General features: G+C 46.4%; 1 protein-coding gene across 2 annotated transcripts in view; it reads left to right on the forward strand.

The window, feature by feature from the left end:
• Cfdp1 (chromatin remodeling protein CFDP1) overlaps window positions 1-19567 on the forward strand; it is an 87245-nt gene extending 67678 nt beyond the window's left edge. For both annotated transcript variants that reach the window (XM_021170342.3, XM_085843563.1), the window contains 2 exons: window positions 8253-8411; window positions 19256-19567. In XM_021170342.3, the coding sequence (XP_021026001.1) occupies window positions 8253-8411; window positions 19256-19346 (250 nt within the window). In that variant the 3' untranslated portion in view covers window positions 19347-19567. The remainder of the gene's footprint in view (window positions 1-8252; window positions 8412-19255) is intronic.
• Window positions 19568-21482: the final 1915 nt, after the last annotated feature.

Raw genomic sequence — 21482 nt, forward strand, 5'->3', positions numbered from 1 at the left:
GCTGTGCAGAAAGCAAAATGTCATCATGGTCTTTCTTAGAAGCTGCCTTTAATAATTTGTTTAAAATTCCATCTCAGAAGTGTAGCTGGTGTCTGTTGTGTTGGTCAGCAAGTCATTGTCCAGTTTAATGTGATAATGCAAATGAGGGCAGCGGTGGTTTGCACCTCAGGGACTAAACACCCCCCCCCCTTCCCATTAAACTGAATGTTTCCTCTCCAAGACCTCACCGCGCCCTCCCGTCCTGTCCTTTCTTACTGCCAGGAAACAGCGGCCTGCCTTTCCCTGTTACCAGGAGGCGTCCGTACCCCTCCCCACCCCAATGACTCCAGGAAGGCAGCTGCTGGAGCAGAGTCTGGAATGGCAGTGGGATTACCTTTTCCTGGGAATGAGTAAAACTGCATTGGAATGGGACTGGGCAGGGGAAATTTAGGCAATGTCCTAGATGTCTGAGAGTCAGAGGCTCTGCCTTCCCAGCAGCTTCACGTCCTTCACCCCTCGAGGTTCATACATGTTGGTGCGTGCGTTCCTCTCGTGTGGCCTGAGAGGCCCTGGCCTTCCTGCTGCACTGTTGGACCTGATCTCATAGTCCTCTGTACTGCTCTCAGGAGGCTGAGAGTTTCTCATGCCAGAGCCTGCTACCCTGGAGGTCGTCAGCTTGTTATCCTACTAGGACCCTGTACGAGTCAGTGTACCACGCCTGCATTCAGACATGGCTGGGCATTACAAGATGAGGTACTAGAAGAAATACGCAACCAGGACTTTCTGGGCTTCTGAGAACATTAATCCTCAATAGAGGGAGGAAGTGTAACTCCAGTCATCCCTGACCATAGGAGCCATACTTAACATCTTCAGTCTGTTCTGACCTTACATCGTGCACTAGAGTGGTGCAGCAGCATAGCAGCCTTACAGTAGCACGCTCGGCACAAATGTTTAACCTCAATCTGTCCCCGAGAGTCAGATAAACCCAGTGAGCCTACAGTCTATGAGACAGCCAGAGTAGACTCTTAAAAATTCATAGTGACACCAAGGCCAGGAGGCAGAAGACTGTTGGAGATGGGAATTTGAAAGGAGATTAAGACACCTCCAAATGTGCTGTGCTGCAAAGCTTATAACCAGGGATTGTAGCCTTGTTAGAGCTTATATCAGCATTAAATTTCTTCAGAATAAATGAGGTGTTGAGTTTATGTAGGCGTGCCTTAGGTGCAAACTGACATATTGAGAGGTGCCGTGGTGTAATGATTATTACTTTAAAATAGCTCCATACTATCCCCCCAAAATAAATGTATACTTAAAAAAAAAAAAAAAAGCATACGTGGCAAGATGTTAATTAGCGAATCTAAGTGAGGCTTATTCAGATGGCAGTGCTGTGTCTCTCGCTTTGACATTTTCAAACCAGAAAGTTTTATAGTATTTCCCATGACCTTTCTAATTATCTTCTTCTTGTTATAAAAACAAGCAGTGGTGTGGAGGTGGAGGGCAGCACCCAAAACTGCCAGCTGACACTGGTTCCCGTTTCTTCCTTCTAAGAACTAACTAAACCCGGCCTCCTTAGCTCCTCAATCTAAGATCGAGGTCAGGGAACTAGGATAGAGACTGGTGCCCATTTCCTCATTAAGTACCATTATAAACAGTGTGCCAGAAAGCCTTTGTTTCTTTGGTTGGCTGGCTGGCTGATTGGTTGGTTAGCTGGCTTATTTTTGGGACAGGATCTTACTATGTAGCATTAACTAGACCAGAACTCACTAGTAGACCAGGCTAGCCTTGAACTCATAGAGACCTGCCAGCTTCTACCTTCTAAGTGCTGGAATTAACGACATGTGCCACAATGCCTGGCCTAAACGCCTTCTGATTGGCCACATGATAATTCAGTTTTAAGAGACTTTTGTGAATCTGAGTAACATTTTTATTTTAAGAAGTTTCTTTTTGTTTCCTTTTATCTTTCCCTGAATGGTGAGAAATTAATTCGGCACCTAAGTTCAGTGTGTAGAGAAAAGGTTACGTTGTCCAGAATAGCTTTACTGAAGGAGACTGTCCCATGGAGACTAGAGCTAGCTGGCTTCTGGCAGCTTCTCAGGCTTTGCGTCTGGCTGCACAGTTTTAGAACCAGAATCTGGAAAATGAGCCATGTCTTCCAACAGCTCCCACAGAACACTCCAGGGGAAATTCCATTATCCCAGAAAGGAATCCTGCACCCTTTGCTCTATTAGCCAGCTTTCATCGCTGTGGCATACCTGAGAGAAATAGCCCCAAGGAAGAGAGGTTTATTAGCTAAAACATTGTTTTACCTTTATGTTTTGTGTGTGTGTGCTCAGGCTGATAGATCTGTTCTTTCTTTCCACCATCTAGTGTCTAGTTTCCCCTGCTTTATCTATTGAACAATCTTCCCTTAGTTAACTTTGGTGTTTTGTGTTTCCCACCATGGTTTCAGTAGTTCAGTCTGTGGTCAGCTTACTTTCAGATACGTGACACTGACACTTAGGTTTCTATCTCTGTGAGAAAACACTATGACCAAAAACAGCTAGGGGGGGAAGGGGTTTATTTCCTTCATACTTCTACAACACAGTTTGTCATCCAAGGAAGTCAAGGGAGGAAGTTAGGACAGGAACCTGGAGGCGGGAACTGGGGCAGAAGCTGTGGAGGTGTACTACTCAGTGTCTGGCTCCTGCTTTCTTATACCATCCAGGACCACTAGCCTGGGGGTGACACTTCCCACAGTGAGCAGGGCCCTCCCACATCAACCATCAATCAAGGCAATGTACCACAGGCTTGCCCACACAACAGTCTGGTGGAGACATTTCTTAGTGGAGGCTTCCTCTTCTAAAATGACTCTAACTTGTGTCAGGTTGACATCTTAGCCAGCACACTGGCAGAAAGGCACAGTGAGACAGGCTGCTCACCTCAGTAGCCATAAGCAGAGAGAAAAGAAAAGGAAGGGTCCAGGGGCAAAAATGCATCTTGAAAAGACACGCCTGTCGCTAGATGTGGTGGCACACAAGAGGCTGAGCAGGAGGAACATGAATTTGAGTCCAGGCTGAGCGACATAGCAAGTCTGATCAGGTTTTTAAAGTAAATGAAGAATATGCCTCCAGTGACCCTCTTCCTCTGACTGGGCTCCATTTCCTAGTAGCTCTTTCAGCTACGAATAGATTGACCCAATATTAGGTTAGTGATCCACTTATCTGCCAACAGCACCAATCTGGAAACCCAGTCCTTTTAGTACTTGAGCCTTTGGGGGACTTGAACTGTTGAGAGGGGCAGTTCACATAACAGCAGCCATTGACTGTCAGCTCTCTAGCCCTTTCCATTCCCCTCTGTCATGGAAATTCTTAACCTAATAATATTTTTAGTCTGCATGGATTTGCCTGGTTTGGACGTTTCCTATAAATGGAATCATGTAATCTGCAGTCTCTTAGACTTTTTCTTTCATTTAGTGCAGTACAACATGGTTCATCCATGCTGAAGCATGCATTTAAGGATTCTCTCCTTCCTTTTTTTGCTTCCTTTTCTCCCTCTTGTCCCATTCTTAGTATATCCCAAGCTAGCTTGGAACTCATCCTGTAGGAGATGACCTGACCATCTGAGTCCTGCTAGGATCATAGGTGTGGGCCACAGTTCTCGGTCTCTTTAGTTATTTGGCTTGAATGCATCTCATTCAAGTTAGGGTTTGGTTAGGGGCAAATTCAACAACTCAGCTTTGAAGCTACAACCCACATCTGTTTTATACATTTCAAGCATCTGCATGCAAACAGAAACACTAGCTTAGTGGAATCTTGATCTTTGAAGAACCAAGTCGTCCTCTGTCATAAACTTGATCAGAAGTGGAAACAGCAGGAAGGTGAAGTGCCATGCCTTACAGTTCACACTCTTGCTGGGAAGTGATGTCCATTTGCCTTTTGCTTTTTGCTCCCCACCCCCACCCCCCGAAAAGAGACTCACTGTGTAGCCCAGGCTGGCTGTCTTCTGCCTTGGTTACTCAGTGCGGAACACAGGAGCATTCCATCTCCTGGCTTATCCTTCTGTATTAAATATGTGACACAGGCATGACAGGCGCTGTGTGTACCAAGAAAGAAGCAGAAAGGGGTCCAGTCTGCTAACACTTGGTCAAACTGAGACTCCCTCTAAAAGCTCTAAACTAGGCAAGTTAGTAAGCACAAATAATAGATCACTCTTTGTGTCGATGCAAACCCACTGAGTTGGTTGGTCTCAGAACAGAAGATCAGCTGAGGACTCCTCTGCACTGAGGAGAGGGGCATTAGCTGTCTTCTGGAGTATGGTGACAATCCAGCAGGCCACACATACTGGATCACTTGAGAACACCCAGGTCCAGGTAAATGTCCCCAAATTAACGGCCTGGTTACAGCAGAATCCCGGAGACTGTGTGGCTAAAGAAAGCACTTTTGCTGCTTTGGGGAGGGTGATTCATGTCTTACTGGCTGTAATTGGATGGCTCTTCCTAGGGGGAGCTCTTTATTCCAAATGATCACCAGCCAGCTACAATGACATTGTTTGTATTGCCAGCTGAGAGTCCACAGCAGGACAGAGCAGACCTCCACACTTAGCCCATGGAAAAGGGCTCATAGCATTGTTTTCTGAAGAGATGGGAGTTCAAGGCTTTTACCATCAAAATAATCACATATTTTAAAAATCTGAAGCCAGCCTGGACTACAGTGCAAGACCCTATCCCAGGGAGAAAACCAATCTGAAATCAGACCACACCAACAAACGCCTTCCCTCTTGGGTTACCACAGGGCAGGCAGTCCATCTGTGGACCACGGTGCTAGTGTGCAGCCAAGAAGCTGCAGCTGCATGCCAGCTTCCTTCTCAACTGTCTGCTGATGGGAGCCACGCTTTTCCTGGTGTTCTGTCAGCATCAGTAATGCAGAGGGCTCTGGGGGTCTGAACCCATGAGGTTCTTTAGGGCTTCCTCCGGACTTTCTGCTTTCCAGCTCAGTGGTGAGGGAGACTTGTGACACTGGCTCCGGTCCTTTACGTCAGTGCTCTGCTCTGATGCTGGGCTTTGAGGAAATGAGTTACCAGGCGGGTAGTAACATCAGCCAGGGATTGGGTCGTACTTTCACTCCTACAGACTTCAGCTAAATCTAAGAAAACCCAAAGGACCAGCAGCCCCAAGCCCTCAACGGGGGATTCCCAGCTTGAGCTTTCTTCACCTTTGTACAAAGTGCCAGACCTGTGCATGGCCCTGGGAATAGTTCATGTGTGTCCCTCCCTTGTAAACAGATGACAGACACTAAGGAAAACATAAATCTCTGCCAAAGAATCTAGTTGCAGATGATTTGTGTATTAGTGGTTCTGCCAGTTTTGATATGAGAAGTGGAGACTTGAGCCCAGCTCTGAATGAGGAAAGGTCACTAGTGCTCTCAAACACAACCCTGTCCTTGCTGGTCCAGTTTTGGAATTAATTTCCTAATCTCTCATTTCAAGCATGCTATTGAGTCTTTTTGTTGTGAGGGGAAATTGTTTAACTGTGCTGTCAAATCTGGGCCTTGGTCAATTAAAACTCTTAACACTCCTTTCACTGTGAGTAAGCCTCCCTGTGGGTGAGACACAGTGAGTAAGATGGCAGGGCGTGGTGGCTCACACCTTTAATCCTAGCACAGCCAGGTAGATCATCTCTTGAGCTCCAGGTCAGCTCTGTGTACAAGAGCAAGTTCCAGACTAGCCAAGGCTACGCTCAAATAGCAAAGGGGAAGGCATGGATCCTGTACGCAGTGAGCTCTAGGGCAGGTAGCCACTTCTCCCCAACTGAGCAGTAGTAGAAATTGGAGTGTGCGCAGCTACAGGGTTTGTGTCCCTGTTCTGTGAGGTCCAGCACAGCAGCTGGGTGTGGAGCACTGGACTTGTCCCAGGCCCACCACTGTGGACTGTGGCAGGTTTCTACCTCCCTGAAGTGGAGTTTGATGAATGCAGGTATGAGATAGGTTACACAGCCCCTCCACAATGTCTTCTTTGGGGTCTTTGAGTAAATGGTCACAGTTTGTCTATTTGTTACCCTTTTTGTTAATTTCTTTCTCATAGCCAAAGAGCAGGCCTTGTGGCTCTTTTGTGTTCCTAATCCGAGCACAGTGGAGCTGCTGTCTCTGTTGAATGATTGTAATCAGGGGATGAAAAGATGATTCTAAATACCTTTTCAACCCAAAAACTCTTCTGTTGGTGTCTGGTTATTGAAATTGGTGTTAAAGATTACAGGGAATGACGGTCTTGTGCCTTCGCACAATCCTACTGATAAGTTCTACCAGCCACTTCGTTAGGAGCCTCCTCTTCAGTTCCTTTCCAGGCTTCTTATAAACAGACAGGTAGCCCAGGGCCTCACAGGATATGCAGCAGCAGACTCTTTCTACAGAGAGCAGTGAGTCAGAGTCCCACTGAGGGCACAGAGCAAAGTAGAACATGGAACGCGTGTATCCTTAACCAGACAGTAGTTACCACTCAGTTGTAGTGAACTCTGTCATGATTACAGGTCAATACTGCTGCACACAGAGAACTAGGATGTTGCATATAGTGCATTTGGTCTAATTTAGAATTATCTTAAGCACAATAAAATTGCTCATAGAAAACTCAAACAGCTTCTCATCTTGAAGATACTCAAGTCCTGCGGTCTCACTTTGTCCTGAGTCTGTATTTTCTGCTGGTTTGACCTTTGTTGTATTTTTTGTTTAGCCTCTCTGAACTTTGCTTATTTATCCAGCTCAACACAAGGACAGTGATACCTACCTAGCCATTCAGAATTGATTTAATAGTTAACAAGTCCAGTGTATCCTAATACACTGGATGTGACCTAGACAGGGACGCTAACATCTTCTGGACCAGTGTCACTAGAGTGAGAATTACCACTCCCACGTCTTATGTCTGGTGTGAGCACTGACCTGTTGGCCTAGGACACAAGTAGCCCATGGCCCATGGTTTCGTGATGGGTTAGAATGATACCAGATCAGCTCAGAAACATTTAACCTGAGCAGGCCAAACTCAAGTCAGATGCACAGAGGCTGGAAAGTTCTGTGAGAGTAAGCATGGCATTGCTAGCGAGCACCACTTGAGTGTCTCAACTCTTGCCTATCTCTGTGAAGCAGAAAGGAACCTGGTTTCTTTCAGCAGAAAACTAATTTACTTTCATAAAGCCAAAAGCAGGCTGTCAAGATGGCTTGGTGGGCAAAGGCCCTTGGCACCCAACAACAGAAGCCTATAATTCTGGTGATGCTGAGAGAGAGAGAGAGAGAGAGAGAGAGAGAGAGAGAGAGAGAGAGAGAGAGAGAGAGAGAGCGCGCAAGCCACAAAGTTGTCCCATGGTCTGCATATTCCTGCCCCCAACCCACAAAAGATAGGGGTTTTGTTTGTTTGTGTGTTTGTATGTTTGTTTAACCCATGTTCTTTCTATGGCTTCTCCTCGTGTCACCTTCTTACAAACTCTAACCGCCTTCTCTTTCCCTTATCTAGTTTGTGTAACATTGACTGGAAACATTTGACCTGCCAAGACTTGACTTTGGCATTTGGGGTTTCTCACACAGCCCATGGTAGATAGCATCACCAGCACGCAGAGCCCAGGCTGTACAGTCTCTGCTTTCGGGATGCTCTCCACCTTCTGGGAAAAACCAGGCCCCAGCTTACAGGAGTTGAAAGGCAGTTGCCTTTAAAAGTCACAGTGCTGTGACTCCTTGCTCATCTGTTCTGGAAACTGTTTCTTACTCTGTGGAAGAGTCCCCTGGGGCTTCAAAGCACAAACGAGGACAGTGACTCACAGTGGCCAGCAGTTAACTGCACCTTGACCCTATGCCGGATGCTGTGTTGGCTGTTTGCATGGACAGTTCCTCGCCATCCATGAGTAAGCATTGAGTGTAGGTTGAGAAACCAAGGCACATGCACTTGAACAGCTAGCCTTGAGTCATTGGGGCAGAGCTGGAATTCGAGCTTGTGCCTGTGTGATTTCAGAGCCTTGCCTGAACCCCTCCATTCTCCTCCCTCCCTGCAAGCAGAGACCTGCCACCCAGTACAAGGAGGTCTGAAGGGGTGAGGGCTCCCTGTCAGCTGTGCAGCTAAGCAGTCATGTATATTAGGCAGGAAAGGCATAGTAGGATAATGCCCTGTCTATAGTTGCTACACAGCAAAGAACATACCCTAGGTATAAGCATGGTTTCTGTTGAGACAAATGGCTTCAACCTGGGACCCTCATGTACACATCAACAACACACACAGTCAGTGCAGAAACCAGAGTTCTCACAGTCATTTTTCTTCCATAGGATAAAAAGAGCAAGTGGTATGAGCAGCCTCTTAGGGAAAATTGGAGCCAAAAAACAGAAGATGAGCACCCTTGAGAAATCCAAACTGGACTGGGAGAGCTTCAAGGAAGAAGAGGGGATTGGTGAAGAACTGGCCATCCATAACCGAGGGAAAGAAGGGTAAGAAGCGGGTCTGTCCTCCACAGCCTTAGAGCTCTGCAGCGGCTTGTTTCAAACTGTTTAAGCAAATAGGGCTTCCTGTGCTTCAGTTACTGGTGAAGCTCTGCTCTAAGATGCGGCAGATCCCATCCGTGAGCAGCAGTGTTCCCAGGACTGTTAGTGAATTACAGCTTCAGTGAACTGTAAGTTGCCTGGTTTACCCACAAGATGGGGTCTGGCTCACCGAGACTGGCTTGTTCTAATCTGAATTACTTGGCCGTCAGATAATCTGGGCTAGTTCAAGTGCCAGGACACTGTCACATTATCATGAATGGTGTGGTGCTAGTTTGTTCCATTGTGTTACTGTAGTCCTGTGCGTGGTAGGACTGTTTGCTGCATGCAGCCTGTGTGACACATAAGAGGCCATTGCTATGCCATTTCCCATCCACTCCAGAATACAGAGGATATTCCATAAGCCAAAAATGATCATTCCTGTTAGTGTTTATTTTGTTTTGTTTTCCCTGTGGGGTTGTTGAGAAAGGATCTCACTCTATAACCTAGTCTAGCCTCACAATCATGGCAATGCTCCTGTCTCAGTACTCCCAAGTACTGGATCACAGACAAGAGCCACCACATCCAGCTCTCATGCATGGGGCTGGTTGTTTGTTGTTTGTTGTTTGCTTTGTTTGTGATGAGTAGAAGAAAATGGAGCTCATTATGTGCTTAGGGAGTACAAAAGAAACAAGCCCGTGGCTTCAAGGCCGCATTTCTCACCCCTGATGTGTGTGGCCCTTCATATGGTTTGGGCCTCTCATCAACCCTGCCTCTCACCAATAAGATCTTCTCTCTCAGCACAGCAGTTATCTCAGCTCCTTTGCCAGTAAAGCTGGGATAATCTTAGACCTTCACTCCAGATGTGCAGATCTTATGAGGTAGTGCAGAGTGTATATATTATGTATAGGGATGCAATGTGCATAAAGCACTTTGAAGAACACCCTTCACTCACATAATAAGTACATGTCATTCAAGTTGTTAATTAGCCTAAGTTAGCCTTTAATCTCAGCATTTGGGCGGCAGGGGTAGATAGGTCTCTGAGTTTGAGGCCAGCCTGGTACATAGTGAGTTCAGGGTAGCCAGATGAGACCCTGTCTAAAAAATAAACAAATAAAGATTAAAAAATCTAAATAAATACACAAGCAAACAAGTTGGTGGGTGGGCAAATAAATGAATGCACATCCTAAGTTATAGTAAGAACAGTGGAGGGGGCTCCTCTTTTTCATAGAGTTCACTATGTAGCCCAAGCTAGCCTGTACAGTCCCCTGCCTCCTCCTCCCTAGTACTGAGTGAGATTACAGGCATGCATATTATACCCAGCTCTTAGTCTCCCTAGTACTGAGTGAGATTACAGGCATGCGTATTATACCCAGCTCTTAGTCTCCCTAGTACTGAGTGAGATTACAGGCATGCGTATTATACCCAGCTCTTAGTCTCCCTAGTACTGAGTGAGATTACAGGCATGCGTATTATACCCAGCTCTTAGTCTCCTAAGTAAGACCTTAACATTATTTGAAGCAACTTAGGAGCATTTTGTTTCCGTGTTTTGCTGTTTGGTTGTTGGTTGATTTGGTTCTTTTACATTTATTTATGGGGAAGGGCGGGCACATGATGGGTTTCAGGCCGTTCCTTACATAGTAGGTCTCAGGGATTGAATTTAGGTCATCAGGCTTGGCAGCAAGCATCTTTACACATTGAGCCATTTTGCTGGCCCTGGAAGTATTTATTTCTAAATATGTCTTAATATTATTTAAATCAATCTGGGTGCTATTTAATATGTTTTTATGAGACATAAAACATATTAAATATGTTTTATTTTTACTTTATTATGAGGTTGCTTAATCACTAGATCCAGGTTAGACTATTTAAACTGTTCAATTTTGCACAGGGATCTAAAATAGCAGAAGGACCAGAGTGCACTATACTGGCTTGCCTCTCCTGAGAATTGATTATGTGGGTTGAAAACATTCGCTGTGTTCAAGCAGATAGAGGTCTGTTAGAGATGAGGGAGTGTTGGTAAAATACAGTGAAAGAGAAAAGAAGATTTAAAACTAAAAGATTTAAAAGACCTACACAGGGCTGGAAAGATGCTTCGTAGTTATAGCACTGGCTGGTCTTCTAGAAAACCAGTTAAATTCCCAGGTCCTGCACGGCAGCTTTCAACAGTCTGTAACTTCAGTCTCAGGGGATCTGATGCCCTTTCTGGCTGCCACTGGCACCAGGCACACATGGTGCACAGATAATGGTATGCCCAATTTGCTAGACCCCCAAGAAGACCACCAAGGACTTGGGATTCAATGCAGACACACAAGAGAATTAATTTGTGAGCTCAGGCAAGCTTGGACTGCGATCATCCCTGAAACAGCAGGGTAGGAGAGCAGTGGAGAGGTTCAGGCTCAGGGTATCAGGGTTCATAAAGGAAAAAACCTTAGCCGGGCGTGGTGGAGGCAGAGGCAGGCGGATTTCTGAGTTCGAGGCCAGCCTGGTCTACAAAGTGAGTGCCAGGACAGCCAGGGCTACACAGAGAAACCCTGTCTCGAAAAACCAAAAAAAAAAAAACCTTGGCTTTATGTGATTGGGAAAGTAGGAGGGGGGAGTGAGCCAAACCTCAAGGGGTATTTCTTTTTTTTTTTTTATTTTTTTAAGATTTATTTATTATATGTAAGTACACTGTAGCTGTCTTCAGACACTCCAGAAGAGGGCGCCAGGTCTCATTGCGGATGGTTGTGAGCCACCATGTGTTTGCTGGGATTTGAACTCTGGACCTTTGGAGGAGCAGTCGGGTGCTCTTACCCACTGAGCCATCTCACCAGCCCTCAAGGGGTATTTCTAAATTTAAAAAAAAGAATTACAGAATCAGGTATTGATTTTCTGGCTGATTGATCAGCTACAAGTGCCGCCGGTGCAGTGGATTCAATTGGGAACATACATCTTGCGGTTGTTCTTTAAACTGGAACATCCAGGTACCTGAGGGGCTGGAAAACTGGAGGGCCATGATAACCACCAGTTTCCTCTTTCATTCTTCTTTGAACTGGGACTTCCCCTGTACCTGGAACTGGAGGGCCATGACAACTGCCAATTTCCTCTTTCAGTATACTTTTTATTTTATTTTATTTTATTTCGAGACAGGGTTTCTCTGTGTAGCCCTGGCTGTCCTGGAACTCACTCTGTAGACCAGGCTGGCCTCGAACTCAGAAATCCGCCTGCCTCTGCCTCCCAAGTGCTGGGATTAAAGGTGTGTGCCACCACGAGTATACTGTAGCTATACAGATAGCTGCTCACTCCAACCCTGCTCTCTCCAGCCCAAAGCTTTATTTATTATTATATGTAAGTACACTGTAGCTATCTTCAGACACACAGGAAGAGGGCATCAGGACCTTTGGAAGAGCAGTCAGTGCTCTTAACCACTGAGCCATCTCTCCAGCCCCTTTAATATACATTTAAGCAAAACACATAAAATAATGATAAAAAATTAAAGTTGTCTACTTAGTGAGGTTGTTTCAGAAACTGAGACGGGATGTAGCTCATTTGGTAGAGATTGGCCTGTTTGGCATGAAGCACTTTGGACGCTGAGCAGAAGGATCAGAAGGTCAAGGCCAGCCTTGATTACTTAGGGAATTCTAGGCTAACCTGGGACCAGCGAGAAAAATAGCGCATAATAGGATGGATAAGTTTAGGGTTTTCGTTTTATTTTTAATTATGTCTATGTGTGCCTTTTGGATGTGTGCACATGTTTCAGATCCTCTGGAACTGGAATTACAGGCAGTTGTAAGCCACCCAGTGTAGGTAGAAACAGAATTTGGGTCCTCAACAATAGCAATACTGGCTGAGCCATCACTCTAGCACGTAGGATGGTAGATTTAAGACTACATTTATTAGATTATTCACATTTTTATTTAATGTGAATAAACTAAATATTCCAATTAAAAGTCAGAAATTAATGGATTAATTTTTTTAAATCAAACCATAATTTGCTGTTTTAAAAAGATTGATGTGAGGCCGGGCGTGGTGGCGCACGCCTTTAGTCCCAGCACTCGGGAGGCAGAGGCAGGCGGATTTCTGAGTTCGAGGCCAGCCTGGTCTACAAAGTGAGTTCCAGGACAGCCGGGGCTATACAGAGAAACCCTGTCTCGAAAAACCAAAAAAAAAAACAAAAAAAAAAAAAAAAAAGATTGATGTGAAATGTGGAATGAAGAAATGTTGAAAATAAAAAGGTTAGAAAAAAGATGAACTATGCAAGTACTAACCAAAAGAAAACTGATACCCTGACATTCATGTTAGACAAAGTAGATTTTAAACAAGAGTATTACCGGTTATTAAAGAGGCAGTCTCTTCATGTGTTAAACATCTGAGAGGTAGATGGTTAAACTGGGAAGCACCACTTACTGTGGTCAGCTCAGGATTCTTAAAGTTAGTCACATCTGTAATAATGGTAATGTTCATAATTCAGTTCACTTTTAATTTTATTCCCTGGAGAACTGCAGGTATGTACGAACAATATGAACACCATCCAAAACAAGAAACAACCCAAAGGTCTGTCAGTAGTGTTACGGTTAAATCAAATATCATCTGTCTACACCATGGGCTACTGCCTAGCAATGGGAACGGACGTAGAGAAATCCCAGAAACATCAACACATAGAGTAGGAAGCAGGCTGTGACTCTACTTAAATGAAGGTCAAAGCAGGCAAAACCAGTAGATGAGTTTTGAAAAAAGCATATCACAAAAGAGTGCACAGAAGAGAAGTCTATTTATGTCAGAATCAAAAATAGCAATAGCAACAACTAGAGGTTAATGGAGATTCCAAAAAAAGGATGTAAGTAGGACCAGAGCTGTTTCTGTGGTTTAGAGTGCCTGCTGCTCTTCCCGAAGACCGAAGTGTAATTCCTAGCACACACACTGGGCTGCTTATAGCTGCCCACGGGGCCACGCCTAGTCCAACAAGGCCACACCTAATAGTGCCACTCCCTGTGGCCAACCATTCACACACAGTGAGTCTGTGGGGATCACGCTATTCAAACCACCACCTCTGTCCCCACCCCACCCCAGTGTGATACACCTTTATCCTAGCCTTCTCATTCAGATCCTGCCTCTCGGTGCCTGCCTGGAGTTCCTGCCTTGGCTTACTCTGTAATGAATTCATACTTGTAAAACAAACAAACCTGCTGCTGTGGTCAGTGTTGCCTCAGCAACAAAGAACTAACGAGGACAGGCCCTGGCCCCAGTTTAGTCAACTGTACAGAGGGAGCCTTTCCCTGTGCCGCTCAGGGTATTAGGGGAGTGGAGCAAATGGGCAAAATGCCTGCCTCCTCCCAGGCCTCTGCTTATAATTCTTTTCTCCCACTTAACTGATCATCCCCAGACTCAGACCCTACTGGAAAGCTGGACGCGTTATTCATTTCTGTCGTACCCAGCTATTTGGAAACATTTTCCACAGTGGTGTGCAGGAGAGCTTGGAGGTATCCCCAAGTCTCTCAGGTGCCTTTTCACTTCCCCAGCCTCCAACCTGGGCGTGGGCCCCTGTTCTCTTCTTTCTCCCCAAGCAAACACTGGTTCTGAGACTTACCCACCATTTTCTGCCAGTGACTCAAAAGAAAAGGGCCTTTCCTGCCGACCTCTGTCAGCTTCTCCAGCTGCTTGCTGCAATCCAGCCTTAGAGCCCCTCCCTCTGTAGTGTACCTCCCCTAAGAAAGCTAATCTGGAATAGCTCCACCCCCTCAGTCATATCACCACTGTTAGGTTTTATTACTGTGCAGTAAGCCCCCAGAGAAGATACCACACCACTGCAGTGTCTAAATGCCCGGTGCACTAGCTAGCAGATGCCCGGCTTTGTCCTGCAGCCTGGCAGTATCAGAAAAGTCCAGCGTAACAGATGAGAATAGGGTTTGTGTAGCATTTTTAGTCAGCAGGATGAAGCGCTATCCCAGAGACAGGTTGTTGTCTGAGTTTGTTCAAGTGTTGAGCATGGCTTTCTCCAGCTCTGCTAACTAACCACACAGGTAGCTTTCCAAATAATGCCAAGGCAGAGGCCACACATGGAAGAGAGAGAATGGATATATAAAATGCACAGTGACGAGAACCACTGGCTGGGTCTTGGCTGCTGCTCTCTGTCCAGTTAAGCCGCAGGTCACAGAGCTCGGTGATTTGGAAATCAAGTATTTGGTTATCTGGACAATGTGAAGGAGTGACTGCTAAATTCTTTTATTCTCGGAAGACTCTATCAGGAGTGTGTCTCCCAGGATCACTGCAGCCTTGCAGTGATATGAGATATGTTAGCTTCAGGGCCAAGCCCAGGCCTGGCAGTTTGCATCTTTCAGTTGCATTCCCAGAGTGGAGGAATCCTGCCTTGTCAGGGCTACCCCAGGATGTGCTGAGTCTTAGCACTACTGTTACCCACCAAGAGCTGAGGTTGATGGATACTGAGCCGTTTGTGTGGCACCAAATACACGCAGGCGCCAGCACTACAGCACAAGTAACAGTGCCAGCCCTGACACTGGCCAGGCGCGGGTCTCTGACAAGAGGTGCTGACATCTTCGCTGATAGTGCTCCCTGCTCTTCCTACCCAGGGTCCTGAATCTCGGGGAAGACTGGAAAGAGGGCAGAGCCTACTGTGTATAACCTGGCTCTGAAAAGGACAACTAGAAAACCACCTAGGGTTTTGATGTTATTAGCATCTTTTGTTAATGATAATAAAGATTGCTTGCTTTGCCAGGTGTGGTAGCCCAGACCTTTAATCCCAGCACTGGGGAGGCAGAGGTAGGCTAATCTTTATGAGTTTGGGGCCAACCTAGTCTACATAGGGAATTCCTAGACAGCCAGAGCTATACAGAGAAAGCTTTTCTTTTTTCTTTTTTTTTTTCTTTTGAGAAAAGTCTTTCTTGACTGACAGACAGATGGACAGGGATTAGAGAGATGGTCCAATAGTTAAGAGCACTGGCTGCTGTTCCAGAGGTCCTTAGTTCAATTCCTAGCACCCACATGGTGGCTCACACCCAATGGGATCTGATGCCCTCTTCTGTCATGCAGGCATATGTTCAAATAGAGTGCTCATATGCATAAACAAGGAAATCTTTACTTTCGGGGGGGGGGGGGATTTGTTTTTGTTTGCTGCTGCTGTTGTTTTTGTTTGTTTGGTTGGTTGGTTGGTTTTTTGGGTTTTTGGTTTTTGGGTGTTTTTTTTTTGTTTTGTTTTGTTTTTGAGACAGGGTTTCTCTGTGTAGCCCTGGCTGTCCTGGAACTCACTTTGTAGACCAGGCTGGCCTCGAACTCAGAAATCCACCTGCCTCTGCCTCCCGAGTGCTGGGATTAAAGGCGTGCGCCACCATGCCCGGCTAAGTAAATCTTTAAATTGATTAATAAATCAATAAAATAAAAAAAAAATCTGCTGCTACTTAAATGGGCCATAAAAGCATAGCAGTAGAGGACGCCCACCCCTTCAGCCCTAGGTTTCCTTGTAGGTCAGTCTGATTGAGGGTTGGGCACGGGCCAGAAAGACAGCAAGAAACATAATTCCCATCGTGCTTGTCAGCCAGCGGGGCTGTTCTGGAACTGCGGCCTAATTAAAGTTCCTGGAAACCCCTGTGGCCCAGTTGAAGTAGGTGAACCCTCAGGTGGCCTTCAGGCGGCCTTGGGAGCATTTCCAGGCTTGGTCTCTATTCCAAATCTCCTGTCTGAGGCCTTGCAGGAAGTGGGTGTGATTACATGGATGAGAAGCAAGAACTAAACCCAAAGCCGCTCCCGTGGCTGCCGCTCCCGTGGCTGTCGTCTAAAGCACTTCTCAGGTTCATTGCATCCACGGAAGAGCATTTACATCTTTATTTCTGCTTTATAGAAAAGAAAGAAAAGCCACAATAAGTTCAAAAATTAACACCTCTCCCAAAGCGCCGATAGTAGATATCAAAGTCAGCCTCACCCACAGCGCCTTGTCGGCTTCTGTACTTCAGCAAGTCCATGTCCAACGAAAGGTTTGTCTCTGGTTCACCTCTTGGATATAGACCAAGCTGTCACAGGATCCTCTTAGCAGCTGCCAGTGGCTGTCTTGATCTTCAGTGGACTTCCTGAGAACTGAGTTGCATCTGTGATTGTAACTTGTTGCTGCCGCCCCTTTAGCATCTATTCTGGACTTTGCTCTTGGTAGATAGACTCCAGGTCCTGTGGACACACACAAGCCCTTATCCATACATGGTAAACATCCCAATATAAGGATCTCTTCTTCTCTGTCCTGGTCTCCTAGCAGATAGCCTGAGAGCTCTGTCCTCAAACCCACATGTGATACTTACACAGCACGGCCAGTTCCTGTGGGTCCAGATCCAGGGTAGGAAGTCAGTGCGGCCCTCAGTTCATTTTCTAAGCAGCCATGCCTGACGGCCTCAGGCTGCCACATTGTGTTGTTTGTGTGTCCACACCTCCTCACCCAGGTCCCCATTCTGTGCCTTTATCTGAAGGAGCATATACAGTATCTGCCCCCACTCTCTGCGAGGGAATCTGAATTTCAGATCTAACTGGGTCTCCTTTATTTTCACTGACTAAATATGACAATTCTGACCCAAGAGACTTGTGTCAAACCTAAGTGCAGCATTATTGTGTGTTCCTGCTATTCTGGCCTTGTTGACAGTTTTGACACCACAGCCTAATTCCTGATCCAGACCAGATGGTAGTTACTAGTTTCAGACGGCACACATCCCAACTTGGGCCATCTGCTGTCCTCAGGACCCTGATGGAAGCTGGCTGCCTAAAATCAGAGTGACAGTCTTAGCTGCCGCTTCATTGGATCATGGTCCCTACTAAGCATTGTTAATATACTATTCCATTTACTCATCATAGCAGCCCTTCGCAGTCAGGAGGATTGGTCTTTCTGTAGCTTTCTGGGTTTGAGTGCTTTGTGCTGTTTTCCTAAGGCAGTATTTTGGGATCTGGGGATATGGTTCGGTTGGTATAAAGTTTGCCTAGTATGTACAAAAGTCCCAGCATCACATAAGACAGGCACAGGGGTTCATACACATAATCTTAGCCACTACGAAGGTAAAGACAAAAGCTTGTGGCCTGAAGCACATGCAACCCTGTCTCAAAAAATAAAAATGTAGGAGTGGTCTCTAGCCCAGGCTGGTCCCAAACTCACATTGGTCTTATTATCTCAGCCTCATCAGTACTGGGAAGTGTGTGTGTGTGTGCAAACACTATACATACATATCTTTGTTAGAACTGCTAAGTTTATACTGCACAGACAGTGAGTGACAAGATTCAAATCTAGCTCCTCTGACCTAAGAACTGTCTTATGACCAGTCCTCGTGTGGGTTGTTAGTAGCCACAGGCTCAGCTGGCAAGCAGATGGAATAGACTGTGCTTTCTTCAGGGTGCTGAAGGGCAGGCAAACAGGGCCTGAACTCGGTGAAGAACACAGGTTCCGGAACTGGTTACACTCTCACTGTGAGTGTGATAACCTTGTAGTGACAGATGCACAATTTCCATGGTGCAAGGAAGGAAAATTAGCATAGAGATTCAATTATGTCTTCCATTTTTAATGACAATTGTGTTCCCTCAGTAGATTAATTAGAGGATAGAGTTCCTCCCTGCAAACAAATCACAGCACACTTTATGGCAAGAAAGGTACATTGAAATGCAGCTGTGTCTCACTAAGCAGCCATGCTCCCTTCTGACCAGCGTGCCTGCCAGCCTAGGCTGGCTCCCTCCCACCCTGTCTGGGAAGACTGAGGGAGACCTCAGGAGAGAGCCAGAGCAGAACCAGAGCTCCCGCTTCCAAGCAGACCCTGTGTGTGGCGTGGGTGCAGCCTGGCCCCAAACTGGGTAGATACCCAAGGGAAGGAGCAGAGGAAACAGTCTAGCCCTGCAAACCTCAGCTGCCTCCCCTCTCATGGCGGGGCGGCCCTTGGAGGTCCTGGAACTCTGTAGACTAGGCTGGCCTCAAACTTCCAGAGCTCCACCTGCCTCTTCCTTTCCGGTGCTGGGATTAACTGTGTGTACCACCTTCTCCAGCTCAGCCTTCGGCCTGCTTCTTCTGTTTTTAGGGGTAGTTTTTTTTTTGTGTGTGTGTGCCTTTTGAGATACACAAAAACAGAGTTTTTGCATAGGCACAGAAACTTTGTGAGACACCTGCTGTGTGAAGCTCAGCAACCTGCGTTCCCAGTCCGCAGGACCCACATGGCGGAGGAAAGCAGCTCCCCTGCAAAACAGTTATCCTGTGCCCCCGCCCACACACACACACACACACACACAAGCACAAAACACATTTCTTAAAAAGAATATATCCTTTCACCTGCCAACTCAGTATGCCTGTGAGGCCAGAAAACACAGTCATCCTGTTGCTGTGGACTGCTGTGAGGCTCAGAAATTCAAGCTTTGACCAGAATTGCCCAGGCAGTGTTTACCAATGTAGGGTGTGAACTAAGACGGCATTATTTCTGGTTTCCTCCAAGTCCTGTGACAACATTGAATGCTTTGCTAACTCTCGTTTACTTTCTCCTTTTAAGATGTTTTCTCTCCTTGTGTGCTAGTGCACACCTTTAATCCCAACAGTGAGGAGGCAGAGGCCCTGAGTTTGAGGCCTGCCTGGGCTACAGAGTGAAACCTGTCTCAAAACAAACAGAAAACCCATCCTTTTACGGTGTAGTTTCATTCCTGGCTGAACAAAATCATCCTTTTGTGGACAAAACAGAAGTGGTTTGGATAGAGTGAGAGAGTCTAGAGTAGTCACCTGAACACCAGCCTGGCTCACCTGACTTACCCTGGGGTTGGAGCCATGCCGGGAGGCCTCTCCTGCCAGGTTGTACTGACACTGTTTTTTCTTTATCCAGGTACATTGAGCGGAAAGCTTTTCTGGATCGAGTGGACCACAGGCAGTTTGAAATTGAGCGAGATCTCAGGCTGAGCAAAATGAAACCTTGACATTCTGGGGAGGATTCCTAGCAGCTGAATCCTATTGACAATGTGAGCTCCTCTGTGTATCTGTGAAATACTTCCAGTGTTCCTCATCATGTTTCCAGCAAGTCCCTTTTTCTACGTTGCAGTTTGTTTAATGTATGTTAATCTCACCTGGCTTCATTCATTTTCCTTTTTAAAATTTGTCTTTAAATAAACAAACAGAACCCTCTGTGAGGTTGGTGAGAGTAAGGGTGCCCTGCTCCTTCCCTGTGCTCTAAGGCTGAAGGCCAGCGGCCCAGCCATCACATCTCAGACCTGTCTGTGATGGTCACAAGCCTCTTTAAAGTCAGTCTTTCCTGGAGACTCCTCAGGGGGCTTCCTGGGGTGACAGCGAACTCTGGGTCTCTGGGCTTTTGTTCTCAGTGCATTCAGCTCTTCTCTTGTGTGAGATTCCTAAGGTGGGGGACATTGGGATAAATTAACGCTAAGTGGCTTTTTTGTTTTTTCCTATACCCCTTTCTCCTTAAAAAAAAAAAAAAAAAAAAAGCCGGGCGTGGTGGCGCACGCCTTTAATCCCAGCACTTGGGAGGCAGAGGCAGGCAGATTTCTGAGTTCGAGGCCAGCCTGGTCTACAGAGTGAGTTCCAGGACAGCCAGGGCTATACAGAGAAACCTTGTCTCGAAAACCCCCCCCCAAAAAAAAAGTCTACTTCAGATATATTTTCTACCTCAGTAGTTCTTCAGGTTTCGGTCAAGGGATATTCTTTCCAGTAATGCTGCACACACCTAGAATCCCAGTGCAAATGGAAGACTGGCAAAGAACTGCTACAAATCTGAGGGTAGCCTGGGCTACATAGCTCCAGACCAGCCTGGACTGGAGACTGAGAAATGGGGATGGGGAGTATATAAAGACCTCATGTTCTTTATGCTCCTTAGGAGACTTCCCCACGCAGACTTCCTGCCTAGGAAGCATTGAACACATTGAATTCCATCGCTTGTTCCAAGAGCATGGGGACTGGGGAAAGTGGGCTTCAAAGACAACATTCTGTTTCCTGCTCAGACCCAGCTCTGGCCTGTGGATGGCATGAGTCACATCAGTCTTTCAGAGGGCTGAAGTGAGCTGATGCCAGCCTAAGGCCAAAGAACACTAGGTCTCAGTGGGCTTCCTATCTAGGCCTTGGATGTGGGGGCAGTATTTGTAGTAACCAAAACTGAATTGGTGACACCAGATGGCTAGCATCTCATTACCCAAAAAGGAAGTTTACAAGCTACATTTGAACTCCTGGTCTGCTCACATCCATCAGCAAAGGACAGTACAGGTGACACAGAGTATACCAAGCTGGCATCGCGGCAGATGGTCTCTTCTGAGACTTAGATGATGAAGGAAGTCCTTTAACCAGAACCAGCCAGCACCCCGTTAGGATAGAACCTCCATGCCTGTAAGACAGGGGCCCACCTGTGTTCTGCCTGGCATGTCACCTGCTGCACTGGCCTGATGCTTCTCATGCTGTGTTGTGGTTCTGTGTACCCCAGCATCCCATCTCTGCAGCCATGGCATCAATAGCTCAAGAGCCAACTCTGCCCATATATGTAGATGCTCTTCGACCCTTAGGATAAAGGGCCATGCACTCATGGTAACTTGGGTTTTCCTCTCAGCAAAGGCCTAAGAGATTAGGAAGTCAGTGGATCAGTGAAACTTGTCTATGAGTGTCAGCCCTGCCAGCCCCCAAATAGTCTTTTCCATTGGTGGCCTGTTTTCAGTGTTCGTCACCTCTCTAGAAAAGGCTGTCTCTTTCTCCTGGGTGTGTCTGTTCCCAGCTGGGCATATGCAACCCAGGTGACACTGGTTGGACTGACTTAGGCACACGCACAAATCGAAGTGCATGTACCAATGTGTGTTAGCATCAGTAAGACGTAAAGTGGCCCCCCAGCAGACCTGGGTCATCACACCACTCTGGCTGCAGGGGAGGCTACAAATGTGTGCATGTAGTCTTTCCTACACTGACAGTCTTTTCTAAAGCTGTCCCAGGAGAGTCGGGAGGTCGGAGATGAAAGCAGGTGGCCATGTTTGGTGGTGGCTGAGCCTGGGAGAGGAGTGTGTACAAGCCTTCTGTTCTTGGATATGGATTTCAGTTTTTCATAATAAAACATTTTCTAAAGT

Source organism: Mus caroli, unplaced genomic scaffold, assembly GCF_978045245.1.
Source record: "Mus caroli unplaced genomic scaffold, Mus_caroli_1 scaffold_10, whole genome shotgun sequence".
NCBI classification, from domain to species: Eukaryota; Metazoa; Chordata; class Mammalia; order Rodentia; family Muridae; genus Mus; species Mus caroli.